We start from the raw sequence: 25,839 nt of genomic DNA, 5'->3' as shown, positions 1-25,839 counted from the left end.
GAAAGTGTGCTTCCATAAGAATTGATTATAGTTGTCTTTAAATGAAGAAACTTGAACTAATCCTGCTTTAGCATAACAGCGGTTTAAGAAAAATGGTGTTATCTCGGGTTTGGTTCGCTAAGCTGCTGAAGGCAATATTCAAATGACTACGCACCAACCTCATTGCACCAACATCCATGCCATTTTCAAAGTCATTTTCATCACAGTTCTTCTCCATTTCGATACTTGGTTTGAACGTCTGCATGTCATCTTGACCTTCCACCTTCTCTCCAGTTCTTCTAATGTTTCCTGGTTTTCCTTTTGCTTTTCTCGCAGGGCTTTGTTTTTCTCCTGCAGTTCTTTGTTTGCCTCATGCATGTCCTTGTTTCTTTGTTGTTATTTGTGATGGATGGCTTTTAACTCTTCATGTCTCTTCTGTAGTTCTTGAAATAAAGACTGTATGTCTTTGAGATTTTCTCCTGTCGTTGCTTTTGCTCTTGGATTTTGGTGTTTGCGTAATGGACTTTGTTGTAGAGTGCTTGTAATTGGGTGTTTTTGGTCACCACTTCTTGGATTTGGCTCTATTTCTCTGCATATTTTCTCAAGCTGTTCTTTCTCTTCCTTGAGTTCAGTGTTTTTGTCCTTTACTTTATTAATACTCACAACTCTGTATTTTATGTTTCAAAGTCTTAAAGAATATACTGCATCTCTCTCTGGGTTTCTGGAGTTTTTCCTTGTCTTTTAGCAGGTCTGAATTTTCTTTGAGTTCTTTATCGAATATTTCTTGTAATGCTTCCATTTTCTCTCTGTGTCTTTGAGTTTGCACTGCATCTGTTGGTGAACTGCTTCCTATTGTTCCTTCTCTTAAAGCATTTGCATATTTCTTTGGAGTGCTTTATCGAACACGCAAACCTTCATTATTTTTCTCTGATACTTGAAGTTTGCACATAGTCTCTTGGTGTATAGCTCCTGTTTCTCCTTTCTCTTTAAGCATTTCAGTATTTAGTATTAATTCTCATTGCTTAGCAAAACATTATGTGTAAACCTTTGGTGACTTGAAGCTTGCTCTGGAGCTTTTGCTGAATTGCTTCCATGTCTTGAAGTTTGCCCTGTATTTGTTTGCACATTGCTTCATTTGCTCCTTGTCTTTCAACATTTCTGTGTTTCGTCTCAGTGCTTCATTAAACATTACGTGTAAGCCTTCATTATTTTTTTCCATGATGTGAAGCTTGTACAGCATCTGATGATGTAATGCTTCCATGGTTTGGAGCCTGCACAGCATGTGCTGGTGTATAACCTCCTGCTGTTCTTTCTCTTTAACCACTTCTGTATTTCTTTTCAACGCTTCACCAAACATTACGCACAAACTTCCATTATTTTTCTCAGTAACCTGAAGCTTGCACTGCATCTGCTGGTGTATTGCTTCCAAATCTTGAAGCTTAGACTTCATTTGTTGGTGTATTGAGTCCTGCTGTTCCTTTTCTTTCAGCATTTTTATTTTTCTATGGAGTGCTTCATCAAACATTGTTTGCAACCCTTCATTTTTTTTCTCAACGTGCATTGTTTTCACATCGTGGAGCTTACGTTGCATCTCCTGGTGTATTGCTTCCTGTTGTTCCTTCTCTTTCAGCATTTGTGCATTCAGCAGTTTTTTTTTTTGTTTTTTTTCTTTTATTCAATTTGCATCAACATTACACATAAATTTAAATGAAATATAATCTAATATAAATTAGTTAACTTAAAAAAATTAAAATAAAATAAATAAAAGTCTATACCACAGCTTTGATTGTGGGAGAAGTATAACATATTTGCTAAGCATTAAAGATCTGAAAAAGTTATTTTGACAAAGGAAGTAATTTGTTGGACACAAGGCATCAGTTATTCAATAGATATTTCAGATATTTCCTCTTTTTCCCCATTAAAGAGGAATTGAGCAATGGTGAATGCTAATGCAGTAATTTGTTCATTAATTTTTTTGTAATAATCTTTAATTAGTAGTATTATTTTTAATTTTGTACAATGTATTATTCAGGAACAGCAGGTGTTTGGTTTGGGCAAAGCAAATGGATTTTTTTTTAATTAGATACCAGAATAACTGGTATTACGACTGGCCATCCCTGTATTGTTCATTTCATGCGTGAAACAGTTTGCTGAATTATATTTTTCCCTCAGTGTGCATTAACACCTGTGATTATAACTCACAATATATTTACTCCAAAAATAAACATTTTGGAAAGCTCTTTTTGTAATCTCTATTTTATCATTTTATATTGATTACACACTCATATGTTTAACATATGAGTGTGTAATTAACATTAAAAAAGTAGAAGATGTAATATTGTCTCTTCATTCCCTTATTTTCAGTGACGTTAATTGATTTGTAATACAACCGAACTTTAGGGATAAAAGCTTTAATGTGTACCAAACTACCTGTAATTACTTGAATAATATTCAATAATTAAGCGGATAACATTTTATGTAATTTCGCAGAAATAAAGTGTGGTCCAAACACAAGATGAAGAGGATGTTTCTGTTACGAACTCCAGGAGGCAGCAACGCGCACCGTGGCGTGAACGATCTCAGCAACACTTTCGGAGAAGAAGAGTAACCACGTTCTGGCAAGGATAGTTGTGAAACAGCTTCCGAAGGATGGATTAAAACCTGCGCTGCTGTGATATTTGCGTTTGTTGCATTGTGTGTCAGTAAAAGGCGCAACCATCAGTGACCTGCCATCTGTTTCAAGGAGTCAAGAGGAGGAAGTTAATGTGCTTCGGCGTGAAGAGATGAGTTCGGTCAGAGAGGAAGGTAAGCATGCTGTGATAGCCGGCTAACTTTTCTGCAAAGCTACTCTCTAAAGCTTAGTTGAGTCTGAATGAAAAATGAATCTTGGTGTAATAATAAGGTGGATTAAGAAGCTCCCTCATAGGATCTTAGCTAGGACAGTTATCCTGAGAGGGCAACAGTGCCTGCCACCTGTGGCCGTCAGAGTTTAACCTTGACCAGAATGTGCTACAGTCAACCAGGCCAGCAACATACCGTAATTATTAAAGTGACTAATATTAGCACGTTAGAAAGTCACTTCTAGTCTAGTTATAGTTTAAAGTGTGTGTGAATGTATTTGGACTGTCATGGTAGCAGATTAAGTAATTCGTCACACCAAGTGTGGTTTTAAGATGCTTTTACACTACACAGCCCTTATTGGCTATGATGTAGATTAAGTTTAGTTATTTATTGGGGGAAAAGTGCCTATAATAAATTCTGAACTACAGCTGAATTCGTAATGTATAAGCTATGATTACGTAGCTTATTAATCCTTAGTTAATGTTTCAGAGAACAGGGAGAGTGCACACTCGTTCTTGGAGATAAGAGTTTATAATCACACATAATAATAATAATTATCATCACACAAATATGTTTCATTTAAAGGTGGAAAGAGAACATTCTTTATTATATAACTGTGTATAATCACAACTGTTAAACGCTCGTAACTACCTTTTCTATTGATCAGTATTAAATTCATGTGAATTTAACTAAATGAAACTAGCTTATTGCAAGCTTGTTTGTGCATGCAACCGAGTGGCAGGAAACTTTGCACACTCACTGAAATGGCAGCTCAGGTGCCTTTATGATATAATGACCCCTCTTCATATCTCTGTTTTAATCAAAGTCAGTTTAATCTCAGTTTGCTCTAATGTTAATTTCACTTGCAAGGGAGTAAAAGCAGTACAGAGTAATAGTGTATGCGAGTGCTTGCCAGGGCAGTCCCGCTGAGCCTGTTTTATACATTTCCCCATTCACATCAACCAGTAAACATGTACTGTGGGAACAGATGTGTGTCAGAGAAAACAGTTTAGTTGTATAGCATGCTAGAACACAATGCTGATGGAACTTGAATAACAGATACCAGAGAAGACACATCACAGATTGGGAGAAGGACAGGCAGACAGAGAGAGATTTTCTCAGCTTACCCCGAAAGAGTGTTTATGTCTTCATGTTTTTGCTGTGTCTATGGGGTTTTCTCTGTATACTTCGGCTTCCTCCAACCAAAGAAAAGACTCAATGCCAGGTAAAGCTCTTATGTCCTTGGAAAAAAATCCTGGGATTTAGTTTGAAGTGCTTTGAGTGATAACTTCAAATAATCTTTTATTGGCTGTTAAATGATTCAACGAAAATTGTATAAAATACCAACAAACAAAACACAAAAAAGAAAGAAAGCAGCAAATCTTCACTTCAGAGAGTCTGTTAAGAATTGCTGAGCATTGTTTTAAGTGTGTTAACAAAATAAGAACTCCACCAATCATCTCCTGTGGAAGCTCGTTTCCTCCACTGGAAAAAGATACAAGAAACTGCCAGTCATAAGTAAGCCGGCATTTCATGTTATTTCGTAAAAATTCCATTTAATAAGTGGAAATTTTGAGATGTTCAATTCAAAATTTTGACTTATATATGGCAAAAAAAACAAAACAACGACAGGAAAAAGTTTTGATACCTTCCTGATTTATTTAAAATGCTCTATTTCACACAACAGGTAAAGACACGATCATCTTTGCCACCAAAGAGGATCATGCAGCACCCAGCACTGCGGAGCTCGTGGAGGAAGACCCCAATGACCCATTTGAGGAGAGAGGTGAGAAACGGTAAAGAAAGCTTTGGTGAAGTTGCACAATTACAAGTTATTTATTCTGTATTCTCCTCTCTTGTCCCAGGCTTAATTCTTCCCAATGGGGAGATTAATTGGAACTGCCCCTGCCTGGGTGGGATGGCCAGTGGTCCCTGTGGGACTGAATTTAAGGACGCCTTCTCTTGTTTCCACTATAGTAAGGAGGAGGTGAAGGGCTCTGACTGCCTGGAGCAGTTCAGGTCTATGCAGGAGTGCATGCAGCGTTACCCAGAGCTCTACCCACAAGAAGATGACAAATCACCCAGCGAGACCCCAAAAGACTCTGAATCCACAGATGCGCTGGATGAAAACTCAACATCTGCCTCAGATCAGGACTCTGATACCAAACAGGCCAACACAGAGAGCTAATAATGAGTCTCCGCAGCAACAGCGACGCTCAGTATCCATACATGACATAATTAATCATCCCTTTATTGAGCAAAAATAATGCAGAGATATTTTTTCATTATTTGTCATTAGTTAATTTTTACTATCGACAGTAAATGATCAGAAATGGCTGTTTTGCTTTGGGCTGTGTGGAAGCTGGATAGACAAAGTGAGGAAACACGCAGCACAGATTACAGATTATTATGAGTTAATTGAAAGTAATTTGATTGGCTAGATAGAAGCAAACGCTGCCACCTTAATATCAAAAAGTATTTAAGATTTTCCCTCCACTGGTTTCTGATTTGTCCTTAAAGGAAAATGGCTACAGAGCAGATACTGTTTGCATGCTGTAGCAGATAACACATTTATTTCAGTTTCATTTACAAACTTTGCCAGCAAAGCGATATAATGGACAAAAGAAAAAAAGGTTTGTGAAGTTGTTTAATCCTGCCGCTGTGCTCATCCAAAATGGTTGTAAATAATCTTCAGCTGAGTGCTAATTAAGGACCAAGCTTCCTACACCCACACAGTGCACTGTGTGTATACGTTTGGCTCTTTTTCTTCGTGTCTCAGGATGAACATTTGTCTGCTGTGTGATTAACCATCACAGATTCAGAGAGTGTAAACAGTATATTGTCTTAATTTTCTGTGTTTTACATTGTTACACAAATGTTACTTATATCAAATTTGTCTCAAAAGTTTATGTTAGTAACATTATTGAAAAAGTTGCCAGCTTTACGAGGTATGAAGCACAAACTGAAGGAAATGACTGCAACTTGTTTTTGTTTATGAGCTGTTTATTTGTGTCTTTGCACTCTCTGTCCAGTAAGACTGCATTTTTTTTATAACCAGACCTGAAAAATTTACCTCATCTAAGCTAAAATGAACCGTGTGTGTGCCGCACAGGAGTGACTGACTTGACTTGAAGTGGATATTGTTAAAAGTTTTATAATAAAATCAATTGAGATACTGTTGACTGTACACATCATATTGCAGGTTTATATCATTAACGATGGGAAAATGAACAATGTTACTCATCACGTGTTTGCTTACCGACATTGAATTTTCACTCAAAAAACATACTGGTGTACAACACAAGATATTATATTGTGTATTGATAATATATCAGTACATCAGGTTAAAGAACCATAAACAGTAAGTCAGTGTACCCACCATCTTTGAAAACTGACATCGTGCCTGTAGTTTCCTGTTCTCAGTGAAACTGCGGTGTTTAGTTGCACTCGTGGTTTTGTTAATGGGGAGCAACATTTATATGATTCTGCACAGTCACTGTGCTGTCTAAAAGGTTTTGGTAAGTTGTGACGCACACTTTTGTGTAACTCAGTTACATATGCAAGCATCAGGGGCCAGAGGTCTCAGTAAGTGTTTGTCTACTCAAGCATGTGCTGCTTCAAACTCCGCGAGGGATCAATAATTACCAAACAACCTCTTCTAGTTGTGGTGTACCATTGGTGCACTGTGAAGGGCAAAGATGACCAAAGAGCCAATGGGACAGTCAGCCAAAGAGCGATTGCCCTCAAATGTTTCTCCCTCCCTTGAATTCTTTCTCTCCACAGGGGATCGTTAGAGCTACTGTCAGGTTCCAGTCTTACCTTTGTCTACAGGTTTCTGATCAGGTGTGTCGCAGCAAATATCGAATACAGCATGTCTACTTTGAAGGAGATATGCAGCGGTTTGCCCCTCAACCCGCTGCCCCCTAACCGGGGAAGAGATCCAAATGTGCCACATGCACCTATTCGGACTCCCAACCTCACCGCAGAAGAGGAGCGGGTGAGTAAATGGACTGCAAAACTATATTCTCGCACAGTTTGTAGGAGTTTTACCACCAAGAAATAAGTCCGTGAGTAGCACAGGTATATCCTGCCATAGTTTTTTTCATAGTTTTAGTTAATGTTAAGCACTAATGATGATAATTCAGATTTAAAAGACGTGACCAACATTAAAAGTGGTGACATTACAATTTGTGCACAGGAAACTTTTGGACATTATCCAAACAGAGCTGCACTATCATGTCACATAATTGGGCTTCTCTAAATATGTCTGATGGGAAAGTGCATTTGTGTCCTCTGTCCTATTGCGTCACCTCTCCTGGATCATGCCCTTTCCTAAAAATTGATTATTCTCAAAAGTCCTCCACTAAGTGAGTGAATAATTTAAAGAAAAACACAGAGATGCTTAATAAGTTACAAGAGAAGACCGGGGAGCAGAAAGAGATCTAATCATGTCTTCTGATCATTTACGTTTCTTGACTAACGTCCTCTAAATGCCTCTTTCCTCTAGCTAGCGCTGAGAAATGCCCTGCGTTATTTCCCCCCCTCCCACCATGCAACGCTCGCACCTGAATTTGCTCAAGAGCTGCGGCAGTATGGGCACATATACATGTACCGCTTCTGTCCCACATTACGGATGAGGTAAGGCTCACCAAGGACAGCCAATATTCCTATTCTATTTAGATATTTAACACTGAAGAATCTTTCTGTGACTGTTACAACTAATAGAAGGCAAACAGTTGCACTTTGTAATACTTTTAAAATGTATTAATCTACTAATATATGGGCTGAGCTATACAGGCACTTACCAGTGTGGGCGTGCATTCACATTTTTTACATAATTTTTATATAAAGATTCAAAACAGGTGCTCAGAATTACAGTCATTGGAATCTTTAGGCAGAACAGGTAGAACAGAGAAAAGAAAGAAGAAGAAAAGATTTAAAAAATCACAAAGACTATAACAGTATGAAACTGAGAGACCACTATAATATAAATATATCTTATATTTAAACTGCATTTCAACTTCAAAGTGGTATTTTGTTGATTTTTTCCCCCATTTTACAAGTAACATGAATTTCCTTCTGCTTCCTAAGAGCTTACCCCATTGATCAGTACCCATGTCACACACGTCAAGCAGCCGCTATGATGCTAATGATTATGAACAACCTGGATCCAGCAGTTGCTCAGGTAAGCACAGCTTAACAAAGCTAAGCCTACTGAATAAAATGTTAGGTTTTCTGTATAATTTATGTGTTTGATGTGAATAACGAAGAATTCGTTCTTCGTCCTTCAGTTTCCTCAAGAGCTTGTCACCTATGGAGGGAACGGACAGGTGTTCAGTAACTGGGCCCAGGTATGGCCCGAGTTAACATGATCGTATGCACGTCTCTGATCACAGTGTATCCCTTTTAAGTTTTGCATTTGTGTGGGTGCAGTTCCGCCTCGTGATGCATTACCTGAGCGAGATGACAGAGGAACAAACTCTGGTTATGTACAGCGGTCACCCCATGGGTCTTTTCCCCAGTCTGCCTTCCTCACCTCGCGCCATCATCACCAACGGCATGGTAACGGCGCATCAGGCATTTAGCTCAGTAATGTCATATGAAGAGATAAATGACGCATTCACATGTTTTTCTTTTGCTTGCATCAGGTTATTCCAAATTACTCCTCCAGAGATCAGTATGAGAAGATGTTTGCGCTGGGTGTATCAATGTAAGTCCTCAAGGTCCATTATAGCTACTTGCTTTTTTTGTCTGGAGATGCCAAGTGTGGTCTCTTTGCTCTTTGCTGTGCATTTTCAGGTACGGTCAAATGACGGCAGGCAGCTACTGTTACATTGGGCCTCAAGGGATTGTTCATGGAACTATGGTTTGTAATAATTACAAACAGATGCACACAACACAGTCTGAAAGTCCCTCACACAAAAATGTAATAATGCACGCTGTAGTGCCTGTTTTAGATTTGTATTAGTGGTCCTTTTTTGCAGCTGACGGTACTGAATGCTGGCCGGAGGTACCTGGGCTCTGGTGATCTGAGGGGGCGTGTGTTTGTGACCTCTGGCTTGGGGGGAATGAGTGGCGCTCAGGCTAAAGCTGCCGTCATTGCCGGCTGCGTCAGTGTGATTGCAGAGGTCAGCTGGTTTCAAGTCATTTCCCATGAACTCTGATGACTAAGCAATAACAGAGGAAGTACTGTGTAAAGTCAATGTGACTGTGTATATTTGATTTGCGTTTAGGTGGATGAGGCTCCTCTGAGAAAGAGACATGAGCAGGGTTGGCTAATGGAGGTCACTAGCAGCTTGGATCAGTGCATTAAACGCATAAGGTAACTGAGAACATTGGATTAAAAGTCTTTATCAAAGGTTCAGTCAGACTGCTCTCGTTTGAAATGATTTACTACATCAGAGATTGAAAAGGTGGCCCTTAAATCAACTGAAGTTGGGAAGATGTGTTTGGTTTTTGATGTAAGGAGACTGGTTATGGATGAAGCAGTGCATATCCAGCTGACTGCCTGTACTAGCTTGCAGGATTCACTCGAGCATGTTCTCTTTGTTGAGACTTTGTTCAACGAAGGGACATTTAACCAAATATCAGTGCGGGTGTTTGCGCCTGTATGTATACTTTTAACCTTGTGTGGATTAGAGGTGGTAAAATGTTTCGTACATTACAACAAACCCCATAAACATACAAGTAGCATGGTGATCCAATGTTAGAAGGATTCCACAGGTAAATCTCTCAGCTGTGAAAGTCACTAATTACTACTTTGTTTCTTACAGAGAGGCTAAGAGCGCCAAGACTCCCCTCAGTCTGGGATACCATGGCAATGTTGTAGACTTGTGGTGAGTCAGACAGGATACGTTTACACTATAAAACTCAGGTCTACAGCTGCAGCTGCAGTGAAGGAGACAGTTTTTGTTGTTGTTGTTCCCTTGAGGTCTCAGTCATAGTCTGCTCTTTCTAAACAGGGAGAGAATCCTGCTGGAGTTTGAGAGGACAGGCGAGCTCCTGGTAGATCTGGGTTCAGACCAGACCTCGCTTCACAACCCATATAATGGTGGTTACTATCCAGTCCAGTTCAGTTTCCATCAGGCCAACCAGCTCATGTCTACTGATCCTGACCGTTTCCGCAACGTGGTCCAAGAAAGGTTAAATTAATCACAGAGCTTAACAAAGCTTATTGTTGTGCTGTTGTTTTTATATGTCTCTCTATTAAGCTGAAGAAATGTGTTTTAAATGCTATCACAGCCTCCGAAGACAAATAAAGGCTATCAACAAGCTAGCTGATGCAGGCATGCACTTCTGGGACTACGGTAATGCTTTCCTCCTGGAGGCCCAAAGAGCTGGTAGGTAATTTAACAAACACAAAGAAATCTATTATCATGCTGTTAATTATAGACTAATAACGAGGAATATTGTCCTTTGATTTACAGGTGCAGAGGTTCAAAAAGTTGGTGGAGGAGCAACAGAGTTCCGTTACCCTTCTTATGTGCAGCACATCATGGGGTGAGAAACCTCCTGAATGAACTAAACTTCACTAAGTTTAAATATGTTGTGAAGCCTGCCATACTGTGACTAAACCCTTTAATGAGATGTGTGAATAAGCTTGTGTGCAATATTTGTGATCTCATTTCATATGCCTTTACCCAGGGATATTTTCTCATTGGGCTTTGGGCCATTTCGCTGGGTGTGCACATCTGGCGACCCCAGAGATCTCGCTGTAACTGACAACATTGCCGCTACTGTCCTGGAGGAAATGAGCGCCAATGTACCTGATCGTGTGAAACAACAGTACAATGACAACATTCGCTGGATTAGAGAGGCTGGAAAACATAAAATGGTAAGCTTCCTACTAAAACAATCCACCCACTGGATATTTCAGTGTAAATTACACAGGTAATAAATAAATAATAATACAACAAGAATGACCATATGCTTCATGTATTGTTTTTCTTTTTGTTTAGGTTGTAGGATCACAAGCCAGAATCCTGTACTCTGACCAGAAAGGAAGAGTCTCCATTGCTTTGGCGATCAACCAGGCTGTTGCTGATGGAAACGTTTCAGTAAGAGGATAAACTGTCTGCTAAGGTGATCATGAGGCTTGATGTTCAGTTTTGAGTGTAGTCTCAATAGTGTCTTTGTTGTTACTCTTGTTCAGGCGCCAGTGGTTATTAGCAGAGACCATCATGACGTTAGTGGCACAGACAGCCCCTTCAGAGAGACTTCTAATGTGTATGATGGTTCTGTCTTCTGCGCAGGTACGTGGTACACTCACTACAGCTGAATACAACTGAAATTTGAAGCTTAATACATTGAACTCATTTTACATCACGGGCCACATACAGCCCATGTTGAGCTTAAGTCATCTTAAGTGGGCCAGATCAAATAATTAAGTCTCAGTGTGTGTTACTTCCTTCTTTATTTTGTTGGAGTCGCGTGTATCCTGTGTGTATGTTCAGTTTTGCTTCCCCTGTCTCGTTAGTCAGATTTAGTTCACCTGTGTTCCCTGGTGTGTCCCATCCTCCTGATTACCTCATGTGTGTATTTAAGCCCCTAGTTTTCTTTAGTTTGTTGTTGTGATCTCCCCTCGTGTTGTGTGGTCTCCTATCAGTCCAGCAGTGTTAGTTATTTTAGGTAGTTTGTTCCAGCTCTGCCCTGCCCATTTTATTGGCCTTCCACTTGCCGGCTGATAAAGCTGAGTTTTTTAGTTCAAGTCTGTCTGCCGAGTCCTGCATTTGAGTCCGCACTCAACCTGCCACACACAAGTGTCCCATGACGCAAGTCAGTTCCTTAAAGGCATTCTGAATGCAAGAATGGGAGACTTAAAATATTTTAAAGCTCACTTCCAGGCACCACATTGTGGTGACAGATGCAGCTTTATAACAGAGCGTATGACCCATTACTGTTTTAGAGAGTTTCAGTGCCTCTGCAGGAAACCAGTATCAAAGAAAAATGCTCTGTGCTTTGCTTCATGGACGGTACTGAAACCGAATTGTGTCTTAAAAACAAAACAAAACTGAATCTCCTTGACTACTGCTGATATGAAAACTGTTGTGGCTGAAAGTTGTGGCTTGGCCCACAAACGTATAACTTTGGTGACATAAAGCCTTTTTTCATATTCTCATCGTTCTTGTATTTCCACATTCATATAATCCATAAATACTTGAGCAGTAATAAAAAAGTCCATTCACAGCTCACAGCGTGTACCTGTTGCAGACATGGCAGTTCAGAACTTTGTTGGTGATGCATTCAGAGGTGCCACATGGGTAGCCCTGCACAATGGAGGTGGTGTTGGCTGGTAAGTCTGACTACAACAGTTCGCCAAAGCCATATTTATGCATTAATACAAATTTAAATCAGGGTGATTATAACTGCCTCCCATTTACAGGGGTGAAGTCATTAATGGAGGATTTGGTTTGGTGCTGGACGGCTCAGAGGAGGCAGCAAAGCGTGCCCGTCTGATGCTCAACTGGGATGTCTCCAATGGGGTGAGATAGCTGAATGCGAAGCAGCTTACAGCCTCACTTCACAGTCTGCAGACGATAATTGTCCTGCTGCTATCTGTGTGTTTCTGTGTGTTGCAGGTGGCTCGTCGCTGTTGGTCTGGAAATTCAAACGCTTACGAGACCATCCAGCGCACCATGGAGGAGAACAGGCAGTTGCATGTCACCATGCCCTTTCCTGTGCAGGACGAGCATGTGCTGGATCGTGCCCTGCAGGGCTAAGCAGCAAGGCAAAACCAGCAGGCTGTGTAAAAAAACAGCCACAAAACTTATCCATCTGTTCAAATTTTACATAACAGACTTATCATACCACATTCATACCACAAAGACATCTGAATACGCAGAAAGCCTGCAAATATTTGTCAGTACTGCACTAGGTAATAAATCTATATACAGTGGCAATTTTTAAAACAAATCTCTATCAGGTTGCTACGGTGTTTCATATATTTTAAATGCATGTATTCTTTATTTTCGAACTTGTATACATTATAAAACCTGTGTTATTTGTGTGTACTGAACCTGCTATTACTATCAAGTAATTAAAATGCCAAGTCCTATATTTCATGTGCCATACAGGTAAATGTAACATGTACAACATGTAAAGTAAGAAAAGCTGCAGTTCTCCGCAGTAAGAGTTAAACGACTGATGTTCGAGCCAAGGCCAAGTTGGTCACAGTTGATAGCACATAAAAAAAGACAATATGGATTCTGCCCTGAACATTTCTTCACTTTGCACTGCTCATAGCTTTGTGTGTGTGTGTGTGTGTGTGTGTGTGTGTGTATATATATATATATATATATATATATATATATATATATATATATATATATATATATATATATGTAAACTCAAAGGGAGCCAACTTCTTGCTAATTGGATCACATTTCATTCTTGAGGATCCGAGTTCCGTTTTGTTACACTCTCGAAGGCGAATGGTCGCGTACTTACTACAGGTCTTTGCTCTGTCTGCTGAGATCCTGCCGTGCGTCTTAACGCGGGATTGTTCCTTTAAGAAAACTGTGAATGGTCCATGAATTTGAGCCTCGTCGCGCTGACGTAAGGGAATTGGAGAGGTCGGTGTGCCTTGCAGGAAGAGACAGATAACAGTGATGAGGACCAGGCAAAGGTACCAGATTTTTTGCCGAGATTTTTCCCCCACTTGTTGTGTTTTTTTAACCTCTACATTTACCCAGCCAATTGCTGAAGTCGTTTGAAGTCCGTGACAGTATAACGGTGCTTATTCTCCTCCCTTTTCTGCACATCGAGGATTCTTTTTTTAATTTTAGATTGCCTCATTTTTTTCTTCAGCCATAAAAAGAATGGATCGTGACGTGTTGTAAGTAAGTACGAAAGTCGTCTGGATATATGTGGATGAGCTAAGATGACACTGGGTATTTTATGCGGCAGAGCCTGGTGACATTTTCTTTTCTGCGCCACCGTCGGCTTTTAGAGAAAAAATGGATCATTACCAGGAGGAGCAGTCGGTAAATCCTATTACCGCGCAGCACGGGACAGCGACCAACAGCGACTCCAACTTGGGCAGCGGCCTGACTGACCTCCAGCCACCTGCTTACTTCAAACTGGAGTTCAGGAGAAACGCGGTGACCGATGACTACAAAATAACATCTCAGGTCCTTGGCCTGGGAATCAATGGCAAAGTACTGGAGTGTTACTGCAAGAAAACAGGAGAAAAATGTGCGCTCAAGGTTTGTGACTGTGCCTGCCGCTTTATTTTGTTGTTGTCGCTGGAAAGAAAGAGAACAGCCATCAATTATTCATTTCCCCACAGTTGCTGTGGTCTGCACCGTGTAATGGTGACTGGAAATCTGTGCAAATATCCTAATGTCGTTTTATCTTCAGGATTTGATGTAAACTTTAATGTGCGGCAGCTTCAAATTTCTTTGAATGATATATCATATGATACACATGAACCAGGGATGGATGGAGGAGTAACCTGAAGCAGATTTGCCTTTTGAACTACCCAGACAGTAGTTGTGTCTCACACGCTGTTGTATGCTGTCTGGGATGCTGCTGCACAGTTTTTACTGTTGTGATGTTGTTATGTGGACAATGAGCTTCTCTGTTAAAACTTTATACCAGTGTCTCTGACATATAAAAAGGAAAAAAAAAATGGCGCATTTTTCACTCATCCATGCAGCAATGTTGAGCCCACAAAAGCTTATGTGTTTGGAGAAATGCAGCTCTAAAGCTACTTTCAGCTGCTCTCTTATTCACAAGGCTGTGGCCAGATTGGGTTGCTCCTCATGTTTGATTTGGCAGATTTTCACACAGGATGTAATTCCTGATGCAACTCCCAAGGAACTGGTGTTAATTAAATAAACAGCTGGCTATGGGATTGCAGGAAAGCCTTATAGAATTAGGCAGGAAGGGCAATCACTCCAGTTCCTCCACGTCTTTTCTTTGGAGGTGATGAAATAAGTGGTATTGTGTGAGTGGCAATGTATGTTGATGTGTTATCTTCCTCCTTCAGCACTCAGCTTGCATTGTCACAGCTGTTGGGATATGTGTGCTGAGTGCAGCTTTAAAATCCTGACTTTTATTGCTCCCTCTGGAATAACTGCTCAGCAAACAGCAGTAATTTAATGCCTTTAATTTTGCCTGCCTTGAACACTGATTTGCATTTTGAAGCATTTCATTATAATGTTTAAAACATTTTGTCACGTTCAACAGATTCTCTACGACACTCCCAAAGCTCGACGGGAGGTCGAGCTGCACTGGCGAGCTTCCGGAGGTCCCCACATTGTACGGATACTCAGCCTCTATGAGAACATTCACCATGGGAAGAAATGTCTCCTCATTGTTATGGAATGGTGAGAATGAACAGCATCACATGGTTTTTTGGCACCTTTAAGCAAAAGCCGTTGCTTAAAAATGGCTTTTACAGATATTGGAGAACAGTTTGTGAATCTGATTTAATCAACAGACTTTTCAAAGTAAATATTGTAACTAAATGGCCTGTATTTGTATAGCACTTTACTAGTCCCTAAGGACCCCAAAGCGCTTTACACATCCAGTCATCCACACACTGGTGATGGCAAGCTACATTGTAGCCACAGCCACCCTGGGGCGCACTGACAGAGGCGAGGCTGCCGAACACTGGCGCCACCAGGCCTTCTGACCACCACCAGTAGGCAACGGGTGAAGTGTCTTGCCCAAGGACACAACAACTGAGCTAACCCTGGCTCGAACCGGCAACCTTCAAGGCGAACTCCAAACTCTTGAGCCACGATCTCCCCTAATCATTTTCTCATTTCACTGATTAATCAGTGGTGTTTTAAACACTCCAGAATTTTAAAAACTCATTATAACTTCACTGAAGAGGTGGTTTGAGTGTGATTATTCGCCAAAATTAAAAAATGTGAGTTTATGTGAGCATGTGTATTATTCCTTCGTGTTGTTATTTTGCTTCCTGTTAAATTTTAACTTGTTAAAACAGTTAAACTAAAACTCAAAGTGGACGCAACAAAAGAAGTAATAAAATAAATAAATATAAATAGCTAATAATAATAATAATAATTGAATGCATACAAGTCTAAGAAATGGTGGTCAAACAAAAACCCTCAAGACTGAACCTGCCTGAGCAGTTAATAGTCGGCACAATGACTTGCTTTGTTATAAAACCGTGATTGCAGTGGACAACTGCGGTCATTTGCCAAGAGTACCCTCACTGCCCCAGTTCTGATCTCTTTGTTAATCTTGTCTCAGCATGGAGGGAGGGGAACTGTTCAGTCGCATTCAGGCCAGAGGGGACCAGGCTTTCACAGAGAGAGGTGGGTTAGAGTTCACATTTAACAGTTTAATTTAATGGTTTCTGCATTGCAATCTGTGCTACCATGTCTCTCATATCCTCCAATCAGAGGTGTCGGAGATCATGCATGACATTGGCATGGCCATAGAATACCTCCACCACATGGACATTGCTCACAGAGATGTAAAGGTACTGTAACGCTGATCTTTCAGAAGCTGCTGAAGACCGCAAGTCTGGTTAAAATATGCAACATTGCATTAAAAAGTTAACCCTCCACACAGCAAAATGACGCATACCCAGAGTTTTAAATACAATGTCAAGTGTACATATGTAATAAGATGATGGTGACAGACAAATCTAACTTTAGTGTAAAGTTGATGCATTGAAAAAGGCCACTGCGTGCGTATTAGTGAGATGCAGCAGTACGCTGTGCCCTGGAAATCATTTACACAGTTAATAAAAGAAATAAAAGAAAATATTTTATAAAACACAGTCAGATTAAAGGGTTTTTCCTTGTTTGTTATTCTCACCACAGCCTGAAAACTTGCTCTACACAACTAAAGAGAGCAACGCTACTCTAAAGCTGACTGACTTTGGCTTTGCTAAGGAGATGACGCTGCACAACTCCCTGCAAACTCCATGTTACACTCCGTATTATGTTGGTGAGTGTCCAGTGAAATGTGATCGCAGGAGTTTCAGGTGCACTGCATATTTGTCAGTATTAGAGTCAAAAGTTGTTTTATTTTATTTATTACTGTCTCCATGTGTGTCTGCATATGATTGACGTTTTTGTGTGACTCTGCCCACATTATCGTATTGTATCTGTTTGCCCATTCAGCGCCAGAAGTGCTTGGGCCAGAGAAATACGACAAATCATGTGACATGTGGTCTTTGGGTGTAATCATGTACATCCTGTGAGTATCTTGTGCCTCTCTAATTAGCAATACTAATGACAAAAAAATCAATTCTGCATAGTGCAAAATTAAGAAAGTGTAAGGTTCTCTTCTCTTCTCTTCTCTTCTCTTCTCTTCTCTTCTCTTCTCTTCTCTTCTCTTCTCTTCTCTTCTCTTCTCTAGACTCTGTGGGTTTCCTCCATTCTACTCAAACACAAGCCAGGCCATCTCTCCAGGCATGAAACAGAGGATCAGGTTGGGCCAATATGAGTTTCCAAACCCAGAGTGGGCAGACGTTTCTGAGGAAGGTTAGACTAACAGAATAACTAAACAATACTCGCACTGCTGTGAAATAAAATGCAAGTAGAGAGAGGCTCTAAATGAATATGCTATTGGTCCACAAAGTGTAAATTACTGTGCCACGGCGCTTCAGCGTTCAGCCTCACTTTAATCCTCGCACGCTCTAACAACATAATCATGTGCTTAACAGAGAGAGTGGAAATGACCTGCATAAACTTTCCGCTGTAATAGGAACCTCATGGTTTGCAACACTAGATCTCTGTATGTTTAAACTTCCCATGGTGTTGACTGTGTGTATCTTTTTGTTCTCTTGAGTGAAGAGGATTTTTTTTTTTTGTTCTTTTACATTAGTTCTCGTTTCCAGTTTCCAATCACTGAAGAATTGAGAACATAACACTTCTCAGAACTTTAGAGCTTTTGCAACATAACAACTGAGATAAACCCATAAACATATCTTTATTCCACATCCACGTTGCCCTGTTGGATTGCTTGACTGTCTTTTTTAATGTTACCTGCAGCCAAACAGCTCATCATTCAGTTACTGAAGACAGACCCCAGCGAGAGGATGACCATTGGACAGTTCATGAACCATCCTTGGATTAGTGTGAGTTAACACCTGTGCCCGTTCACCTCTGTGTTTTCTCCCAGTGCACACACTGATGTGAATGTTTTTATTCAACAGCAATCCATGGTGGTCCCTCAAACACCTTTGTACACCTCTCAGGTTTTGACAGAGGACAAGGAACTATGGGAAGATGTAAAGGTGAGAATTGTATTTACTTCAGAATCTGGCCACAAGATGGCAGTAGAGCATTATCTCAGATTTAAAGCACAAACTGTGTCTTCCAACAGGAGGAAATGACCAGTGCCCTGGCCACGATGCGCGTGGACTACGACCAGGTGAAGATCAAAGACTTGGATACATCCAACAACCCTCTGCTGAAGAGACGCAAGAGGCCCGTTCCTCCGGGAGCTGACGGCGTGGAGGAAGCTGACAGAGGGGATGGAGATGGATCAGGAGTGTGTAACAGTCAGAGAGAAGTATTGTTTTCTGAAGAACATGGTAACTTGATCACGGAAGAAAAGTAGCATTAAAACCAGAGTAGCAACATTTTCCATCCACATATCAATTGTTGTACTTTACTCGTTCTTTGTGTTCCTGCACTCACTTTAAAGAATGCCATTTATTTTTAACTCTCACTACTTAAAGTGAAATAAAATGTTGTTTTTTATCTTTTACATTGGTGTCCTGTCACATTTTACATGGCAGCTCATTTTATACAGAACACTGAGACTTGGAAACTTTACATTTATTCTGATTGTGAGTAAAACAAGAAAAAGCATTAAGCTTAGAGACTTTGTATAAGCATTAGGAACTGATTTTCCTCTCTGTAACCAATGAAAGACGATATATGGAAGCCATAAAAGATAATTACTTAGGCAAGATAACATACAACTAATTCCTCTTTACAAGTCACAACTGTTTACGTGGTTATGTCACTGCGCTGTCAAGGGACTAATAAACCTTGAGAAGTGAAGGTGTTAACATGGTTCATGCTCGTTATTAATCTTGCCAAACATTTCCGCTTGCTTGAAATGTCTTTCTTTACCAAGCCATTAGTGTTTCCCGTTGTACTTGGCTTCAAGATAAATGTTGTTCACTTTTTCACTCTAAAGTGTGCAAAACCAAAACACAAGCTCGCTAATTCGGACTTGGATGTTTCATGTACACAAAACCATTAGAGAACATAATTATACTAACTACTTTTTAAACCTTGTGACTGAATCTTAAACAATGTCAGATTTGAATGCCTTCTACTGGGATTTCTGTGTGAAACCCTGATCTCATGCAGTGCAGTCAATATTTTCCACTGGAAGGGTCATGGATTTAAAGCAACATGGAAATGTAAATATTCAGGGAAATTAAAATAATTTCCTTGGGTACAGAACTTAAGCAAATGTATGAATATAGGTGTTTAGTTTTGTGTTTGTCTTTAAAAGTTGTGCCCCAACCAGAACAGTGAACTGCCTTCCTTAAAAACGACTTTATTTACACTTCATCCCACATATGGTTAATAAGCACTCCTTTGTTTCACTGACGATTGTACAAGTGACCTTTGAGTATGCACCCTCAATCATTTGGTTACTCGAAACTGAGTGGATACATGGCGTCCATAAATTTGCATGATGACATGCTGTAATGGAAACGTTACCATTCAAACTATGGTTAGGATCAGGAAGTGGTGTGTTCAGGACAGGTCCACTGGACGCATCTGGAACAGGAGGAAAGGCGAGATTAAGAGGGTTGAGGTAAGGCGAGGAAAACAGGAGTCTCTGTGATGGCCTTGGCTCTGATTACTGGAAGTCAGGTTATAAGTGACCTCCTGACGATCCGTGAGAAAGGCGTCCTCATCGGTCTGCTGGAGCCGCAGTGTAAGGTACACTTTATTAATTTGTATGAAAACAGCTGAAATATACTCATTTTTGCTGCATGTGTAGCGACATTTTAACCAGATTAGCGTCCAATTTAAAATGTTTGGTGTTTATTTGTTACATTTATTTGATACATTTATTCATAAATGCTGTAAAATATGATGGAAAAATAAATAACAAGGCTGAGAAAATTGAATGTGTTTTAAGAGGGTAAAACACATCCCCACCATCTGTTAAATTCTACATGATGATAATATTACTGTAGTAGCTCGATGTGCTATGATGTATGTCTCTCTGAATCATTTCATGCTCACACTTGTTTTCATGTTATCATCTGCTACTATCAGAAGGAGCCTGGTGTATGAATGGGCCATGTGTTAGAGCTGTTTTAGTTTTACATTTAGCCTAATCTTGTCATCCGCAGTCTCAGATGCTTGTTTTGTCTATTTAAATATTATTTAAATACCACTCCACAGTAAATAAATGAGGCATTTTTAAATTTTTTTCAGTGTTAGAGCTTTAGACAGTTATTTAATTAAATTTTAAATTCTGTGGTATATTTGTTACCTTCCCTCTGTTTTCTTTTGCTTAGAGAGTAGAGGCTGTGTTCTTTCTGGCCAAAACATTTCTGTTGCAAAACACAGAGGCACTGTGTCGGCTCTCTCTGGTGTAGATCAAATTAGGCTATGCACAAACAGGCTCTCCCAGTTCATTACGTTACACTGACATTATCGCTACCAAGAAGAAACAATTTGGGAAAAAAGACACAGAGCAGACCCAGAACAGAGACACTGATAGGAAAGACATCGTCTTCATGGTGCAGCCATAGATGGCCATTTGATTGGCAACATAAAAATACTAAATGGAGAAAAAAAATCACAAAAGTGAAAAAAATACATTCTTTTATATCCTCCAACAAAATTCTAGGGTTAACTTCCAGAGTTCACAAATACATCCTTTATAGTGGCATGTAAATGGTTAATGACCCCTTTTTAGGGCACTATAAAGTTCTTGTATGGTATCCTGTGTTTTTATGCACACAAACTGCATTGCGCCTGGTGTTGTGAACTGGCACTCAGTAGAAACTGAATTATGTTAAACTGAAAATCTGTAGTGTGAAGAACACACATCCAGATCCAGGAGGGCCAGTATAGCCTGACTAACACATTCTAGACAGATGTAACTGTGTCATCAGCACAACAGAGAACATTAGACATCTTGATTAATCTCTTATAGTCTGCAGTCTTGTTATTCCATGTTTTATGTGGTATGGATGAGGCTGACTTGTCTTTTGGTGAGCAAAAGCTGCTTTGAAAGTGCATTTTGAAGTACAAACTACTGACAGTAATTTATGATGCAGCATGTCACTGCCATTGTGGGTTCCCTGAGACACGTACAGATGGTTCTTTTATGGTGCTTCCTTCCTTTATTACTTGTGTTTGCTTTCACAATAAAATTGTCTTTCCAAACAACGTTAAGTTCACTCACCTGCTAACACAACCTCACCAACTGCCCGTCCATACTCACTCCACACACCTGGCCCAAGTGTACTACTGCACAAGTACAAGAGACATAATTATACAATGCCTACAATGCTCCACCCCTCCCCTGTCACTGAGCCAAACCCACATGCCTCCACCACAATGAAAGACAATTATAACAATTTATAATGCTAAAGCATTCAAATCACAACAAAAATCGACAGAAACTCTAATATACATGAACTGAAACATTAAATGCCACTGAAAAGTGCAAGGTTCCAGGTTTGGTTTCATTAAAAGAAAAGGAAAGACATGTTGATTAGTCCTGCTTAAGAAGACTAAAGAGTGCAGGCAGGGTAGAGTGTGTGGAGATGAACGGGGCGGGAGATTTGTGACAGCAGGATAGCTAGCAGTGCAAAGAAAGGTTTACAATATGGGACTTAGACCTGCTATTATGTGCGGTGTGGAGAAAGTGGAACAAACAAAAAAACAGGAAGTGGAGATGAAGGTGGCAGAGCCGAGGATGCTTAAACTTTCATTGGGAGTGACCAGAATGGAGAAAAAGTTAGAGAAACAAGGCAGAGATGGTTTGGACACATGCACAGGAGAGACGGTAGACAGTGGAGCTGCCAGGCAGGAAGAAAAGAGAAAGACTGTAGAGAAGCTTCATGGATGTAGTGAAGAAGGACATGCAGAGCGTTGTTGTGACAGATGAGGAGAATGATAGATCAGCTGTGGTGATGATCTGAAAGAAGACAAAGTCTCTACTCAAGTGCATTAGCTCTCAAATAAAAACAAATGTTTTATTAGTGGCTGTAATCATTGTCATGGATTTGCCTAAGGCAGTGGTAAATCTATAGGGCTGAGGTTTGGATTTTTCATTCTGCAGACAGTAAGCAGCTTCCACCACTTTTCACATGCACTACACATAGGTCAAGTGTGTATGGTTATCTGCCTGATGTATACATTGCCTGGGCCTTTGCAGGGTTAGAGGAAGAGAGGTGTAATGCAGGTCAAATTACACTATATTACAGTATTCAGTTCAGTTTAGGTGTATTTATATTGCCCCAAATCACAACAACAGTTGCCTCGGGGTGCTTTAAATTGTAAAGTAAAGACCCTACAGTATTGGAGAAAACCCCACAAATCAAGCAACCCCATATGAGCAAGCATTTTGCAACAGGGAGAAGAAAAAAATGTACTTTTGACGGAACAAAACCTCGAGCAGAACCAGGCTCAGAGAGGGAAAGCCATCTGTCATGACCAGCTGGGGGTTGAGAGGTAAGAGAAGAGAAAAGAAAAGAGATTGTAGGGAGGCAGGACAAAACACAGACTAAGGGAGAGAGAAGACAAAAAGGCAATGGCATGCTGCTGTGGTAATATAAACACGTGGGCAGTGAAAAGAGGTCAGTGGAGTGAAGAAGTGCTCTGAGAGCTTCCTTTTCCCCTCCTGCATGGCAGCTCTATCTTTAGCATCCTTTGTCTAATATAGCCACTATCCCTCCTCTGCACGTCTCATCATTTCAGTGCACAAAAACTATTTAAAAAACAATAACTACTCTATTTGAATCACCACGCAAAATTGAATGTAGTTGAACAACCAGAAAGGTATTACAAAATGTAGTTAAACTACAGGATTACTTAAAAGTAGTCCACTATTACCTAATTGAAGCAACAGAAAGAAGTTAAATGGAAAAGAGGTCATCAGTCTCTCTGAGGAGCAGCATCTTTGCTGTAAAATGAAACTAGAATGACTCAAAGGGTTACTGTCAGTCAGGAAACGTGAGCTGGTTTTGAAAGTAAATGATTTCTTTTTTTAAAATCGGATGTTACTCATTAAAGAAGTGATTGTGTAGGAGGACAGGTGCACAGTGTCTTAAGGACAGGGTTAATGCAAAATATCAGAAAAACAAACCAAAGCTAACTGCACAAGATCATTACTGAAGAGACATTTACACAAAGACACCAGGATGTTGCATTAAATTGGCATTTTCTAAAATTTAACACCAACATAAACATGCCTGTGCCTTGTAACTTAATAAATTGCACATCATGTATTGATGCACTTTGGACCACTACTGTCTATTTCAGCTGATGAAATCTACAGTAGCGCAGATACTACAGGCCATAAGTACCCCAGGAGAGAGGCCAAGCTGGAGTCGCTTAGAATGCGGTGTGGTGTGTCTCATTGAGGATTCGTCCATGCATTCCTATTTCCTGCGCTTATACTGCGTCAAGGTAAAAAGAACATCATTACTGCTCACATTCACTCCACCCACTCAAACTGGCACATACGCTGAAACGTGCACGCTGCTTCCAGCATGGCACAGCATGGGGCAGCTTGAAGTATTTCCTCTACTTTGAGGTTTCCATCAGCAACAATAGGAAGACTCATCCAGATGTGTGCGCCTGTGCTTTTCCTCGTGCAACTCTAACAACTCCTCTCATTCTGAAACACAGCGTGCCAAGTTACTGTGGGAGCAGGAAATGTACATTCCATTCAAGTACACTGCAGCGCGTGCTTTCTTCCATACTTTCCCCGCAGATGTAAGTGATCCTGTTTTGGCATCGGTGAGTGCCACTTTTAGGTTGGATTTGGGTAGATTTGCTGTGTTTTCGCAGGACTACCAGGTAGGCGTCAACTTTGCAAATGAGACTGAGGCAGAGGAGTTTCATCATACCGTGGAGGCTGCCTGTGGTTAGAATAACAACAAACACATCTACACGTATAAATGCTCTCAAAGGCTCAGCCCTGTCTCGTATTTTAACACAACCTTTATATTTACAGAAAAGATGACCAGCATGATTGAAATGACAGCAGTGGGCAGTTCAACGAGGGAACTGCCTGCTGATGATTTGGGGTGAGAAAGATAGCACCACTTTGTGTCTTTAGAGTGAAGAAAAGAGCGTTAAAGAGGTGGTTCACAGTTTTGTGTTTTTTTGTTCTCTTTAGAATTGAACCATTGCACAGTTTGAATGGGGAGAAAGAGCTCCCTATGGACACATCTTCCACGACAGCTCCTCCAGCTTCAAGTTCTGTATGTCAAACTCTACAGTGAAATGTTAATGGGGTAACTGTTAAGCTGTTATTAGTCATTAATAATAGCATGATAAATGACTCCCTGTTATGTCTGCTTGGTGAAGTTTAAGGATCTTGACCCGGCTATGAGGAGGCTGTTGATGCAGGCAAAACTCACTGAAGAAGACTTGAAAGGCAAAGACGTTGCCGAAGCTGTTGACTGCATCATCAACAAGTTTGGAGGGCTGAAGGCTGTGCAGAGAGAGCTGAGAAACAGAGGTACTATATCCCGTTAAGTTTATTAGTATGTGCAAATATTTATTTACGTTTTAGTTTCAGGAAAAATACTATTGTTTATGTTTTTAAGACAGTGTTCTGTCATATGCACATAGGCCCAATCTCTCAGACACTGCCAAGATCTGCAGGGGCTTCCATCTATCTGAAGAAGGGCCCGTTGCCACCAGTCCCTTCCATCAAAGACAGCAACACTTTTCAACAAACACCAAAGGACATGGACACGGTAGACAAGAGTCAGACAAACACTCCGAATCCTTTCCCTCCACCTCCCCCTCTGCCAGCTCCTGCAGAGAGGATCAGAAAGAGTGCAAGTTTCAAAAATGTAAGAGGAAAAGATTTAATTGAGCATCCATATTTGTACACAGTGGGTGGGCTGAACAAACTTTTGTGTTTTGTGCTGTTAGGCTGGCTCCCGAAAATCAACAGAGACAGGCGACTTAATCCTGGCTGCACTGAGAGAAGCGTTCAAAGAAAAACGGATGCTTCAGCAAAGCAACAGCGAAGATGGAGAACCTACTGCTACTATTCCTAATACTAACCAATGACGGACTCTTTTAAGAGATCTTGGAAGTCAGCTTGTACTGTAAATGTAGTTAAAGATGCGGCTTTTTGGCTTTGATTGTCAAACAAAGCAGTGGTCGGATTAAATTGCCATAAGGCAATGTGGTAAAATGAAAAGCCACATTGTGCATTTAAAAAAAATATAAAATGCCATCATATCAGTACAGTATGCTAAGTCTTAGTTTAGAGTCATAGATGTCACTAAATTAGATAATGAAGGGCCAGATTTTCACTTCCCAACGTAAATCCCAGCTTCCTTAAATGTAGCCTACAGCAATATAAAGATAAGTGAAGAAACAGATGAATTTTTAACTACTCTTTTGCTTTAGTTTCTTTTCTGGAAATCTAGCTGAAAGTGTATGTTTTACTTGTCTTCTGTATAACATTTGTCATGACTGTAATGTTTATGTTTTTAAAAATTCTGATTTCTGTGGGGTGCAATGTTTTATGTATTTTTTAAGTGCTTTAATATACACCCATGGTGGAACCTAAAGAATAAACAAAGTGGAGCATGCATTATAGACAAGATATGGAAGCTCTGTTGTCCTGTACTATAACAGCACTGCCTGCTTTCAGTTTGCTTACAATTCAGTAAAATCTGACTTTACTTATCCAGACATAAACAGTGTAAAGGCCAAGGTCAAAGTCGACAAACAGGTGAGTGTGGTAAGTAATTCAGTCAATCGCAAAGGTAAAACCCCCTATGTTCTTTTCGGTGATCTTAACTTTTTGTTTTCGATGCTTTTCATGTGCTATTTGTGGACCAGT

At 40.2% G+C, this 25,839-nt stretch overlaps 4 protein-coding genes across 6 annotated transcripts; all 4 read left to right on the top strand.

Annotated features, from left to right (window-relative positions):
- Positions 1-2,553: 2,553 nt before the first annotated feature.
- chchd4b (coiled-coil-helix-coiled-coil-helix domain containing 4b) lies at positions 2,554-6,007 on the top strand. The gene is made up of 3 exons (XM_084928386.1): positions 2,554-2,784; positions 4,508-4,606; positions 4,686-6,007. Exons 1-3 carry the CDS (start codon positions 2,763-2,765, stop codon positions 5,006-5,008), a joined length of 444 nt encoding a protein of 147 aa, XP_084784512.1. The 5' UTR covers positions 2,554-2,762; the 3' UTR covers positions 5,009-6,007.
- Positions 6,008-6,104: 97 nt separating this feature from the next.
- uroc1 (urocanate hydratase 1) lies at positions 6,105-13,048 on the top strand. The gene is made up of 19 exons (XM_084928371.1): positions 6,105-6,817; positions 7,328-7,458; positions 7,912-8,005; positions 8,112-8,171; positions 8,254-8,382; positions 8,469-8,530; positions 8,620-8,686; positions 8,805-8,948; positions 9,054-9,142; positions 9,594-9,656; positions 9,783-9,962; positions 10,063-10,160; positions 10,248-10,320; positions 10,465-10,654; positions 10,779-10,877; positions 10,973-11,072; positions 12,031-12,112; positions 12,203-12,302; positions 12,399-13,048. The coding sequence occupies exons 1-19, from the start codon at positions 6,692-6,694 to the stop codon at positions 12,537-12,539; spliced, it is 2,028 nt and encodes a 675-aa protein (XP_084784497.1). The 5' UTR covers positions 6,105-6,691; the 3' UTR covers positions 12,540-13,048.
- A 289-nt stretch (positions 13,049-13,337) lies between these two features.
- Positions 13,338-18,519, top strand: LOC146387053 (MAP kinase-activated protein kinase 2-like). 2 transcript variants are annotated; one of them, XM_084928380.1, is made up of 11 exons: positions 13,338-13,654; positions 13,769-14,024; positions 15,010-15,149; positions 16,045-16,109; positions 16,197-16,276; positions 16,623-16,749; positions 16,926-17,001; positions 17,164-17,288; positions 17,799-17,884; positions 17,963-18,043; positions 18,133-18,519. In XM_084928380.1, the coding sequence occupies exons 1-11, from the start codon at positions 13,638-13,640 to the stop codon at positions 18,367-18,369; spliced, it is 1,290 nt and encodes a 429-aa protein (XP_084784506.1). In that variant the 5' UTR covers positions 13,338-13,637; the 3' UTR covers positions 18,370-18,519. The 2 variants fall into 2 exon arrangements, with proteins under 2 accessions (XP_084784506.1, XP_084784507.1); XM_084928381.1 differs by having other exon boundaries at positions 13,342-13,658.
- A 422-nt stretch (positions 18,520-18,941) lies between these two features.
- LOC146387052 (actin nucleation-promoting factor WASL) lies at positions 18,942-25,592 on the top strand. 2 transcript variants are annotated; one of them, XM_084928383.1, is made up of 9 exons: positions 18,942-19,718; positions 23,286-23,432; positions 23,655-23,741; positions 23,817-23,892; positions 23,983-24,055; positions 24,148-24,232; positions 24,339-24,492; positions 24,606-24,832; positions 24,915-25,592. In XM_084928383.1, the coding sequence occupies exons 1-9, from the start codon at positions 19,620-19,622 to the stop codon at positions 25,053-25,055; spliced, it is 1,089 nt and encodes a 362-aa protein (XP_084784509.1). In that variant the 5' UTR covers positions 18,942-19,619; the 3' UTR covers positions 25,056-25,592. The 2 variants fall into 2 exon arrangements, with proteins under 2 accessions (XP_084784509.1, XP_084784508.1); XM_084928382.1 differs by having other exon boundaries at positions 23,655-23,892.
- Positions 25,593-25,839: the final 247 nt, after the last annotated feature.

Source organism: Perissodus microlepis, chromosome 5 (genome assembly GCF_051167445.1).
Source record: "Perissodus microlepis isolate ML-2025 ecotype Zambia chromosome 5, ASM5116744v1, whole genome shotgun sequence".
NCBI classification, from domain to species: domain Eukaryota; kingdom Metazoa; phylum Chordata; class Actinopteri; order Cichliformes; family Cichlidae; genus Perissodus; species Perissodus microlepis.
This window is presented reverse-complemented; position numbering and strand designations above follow the sequence as displayed.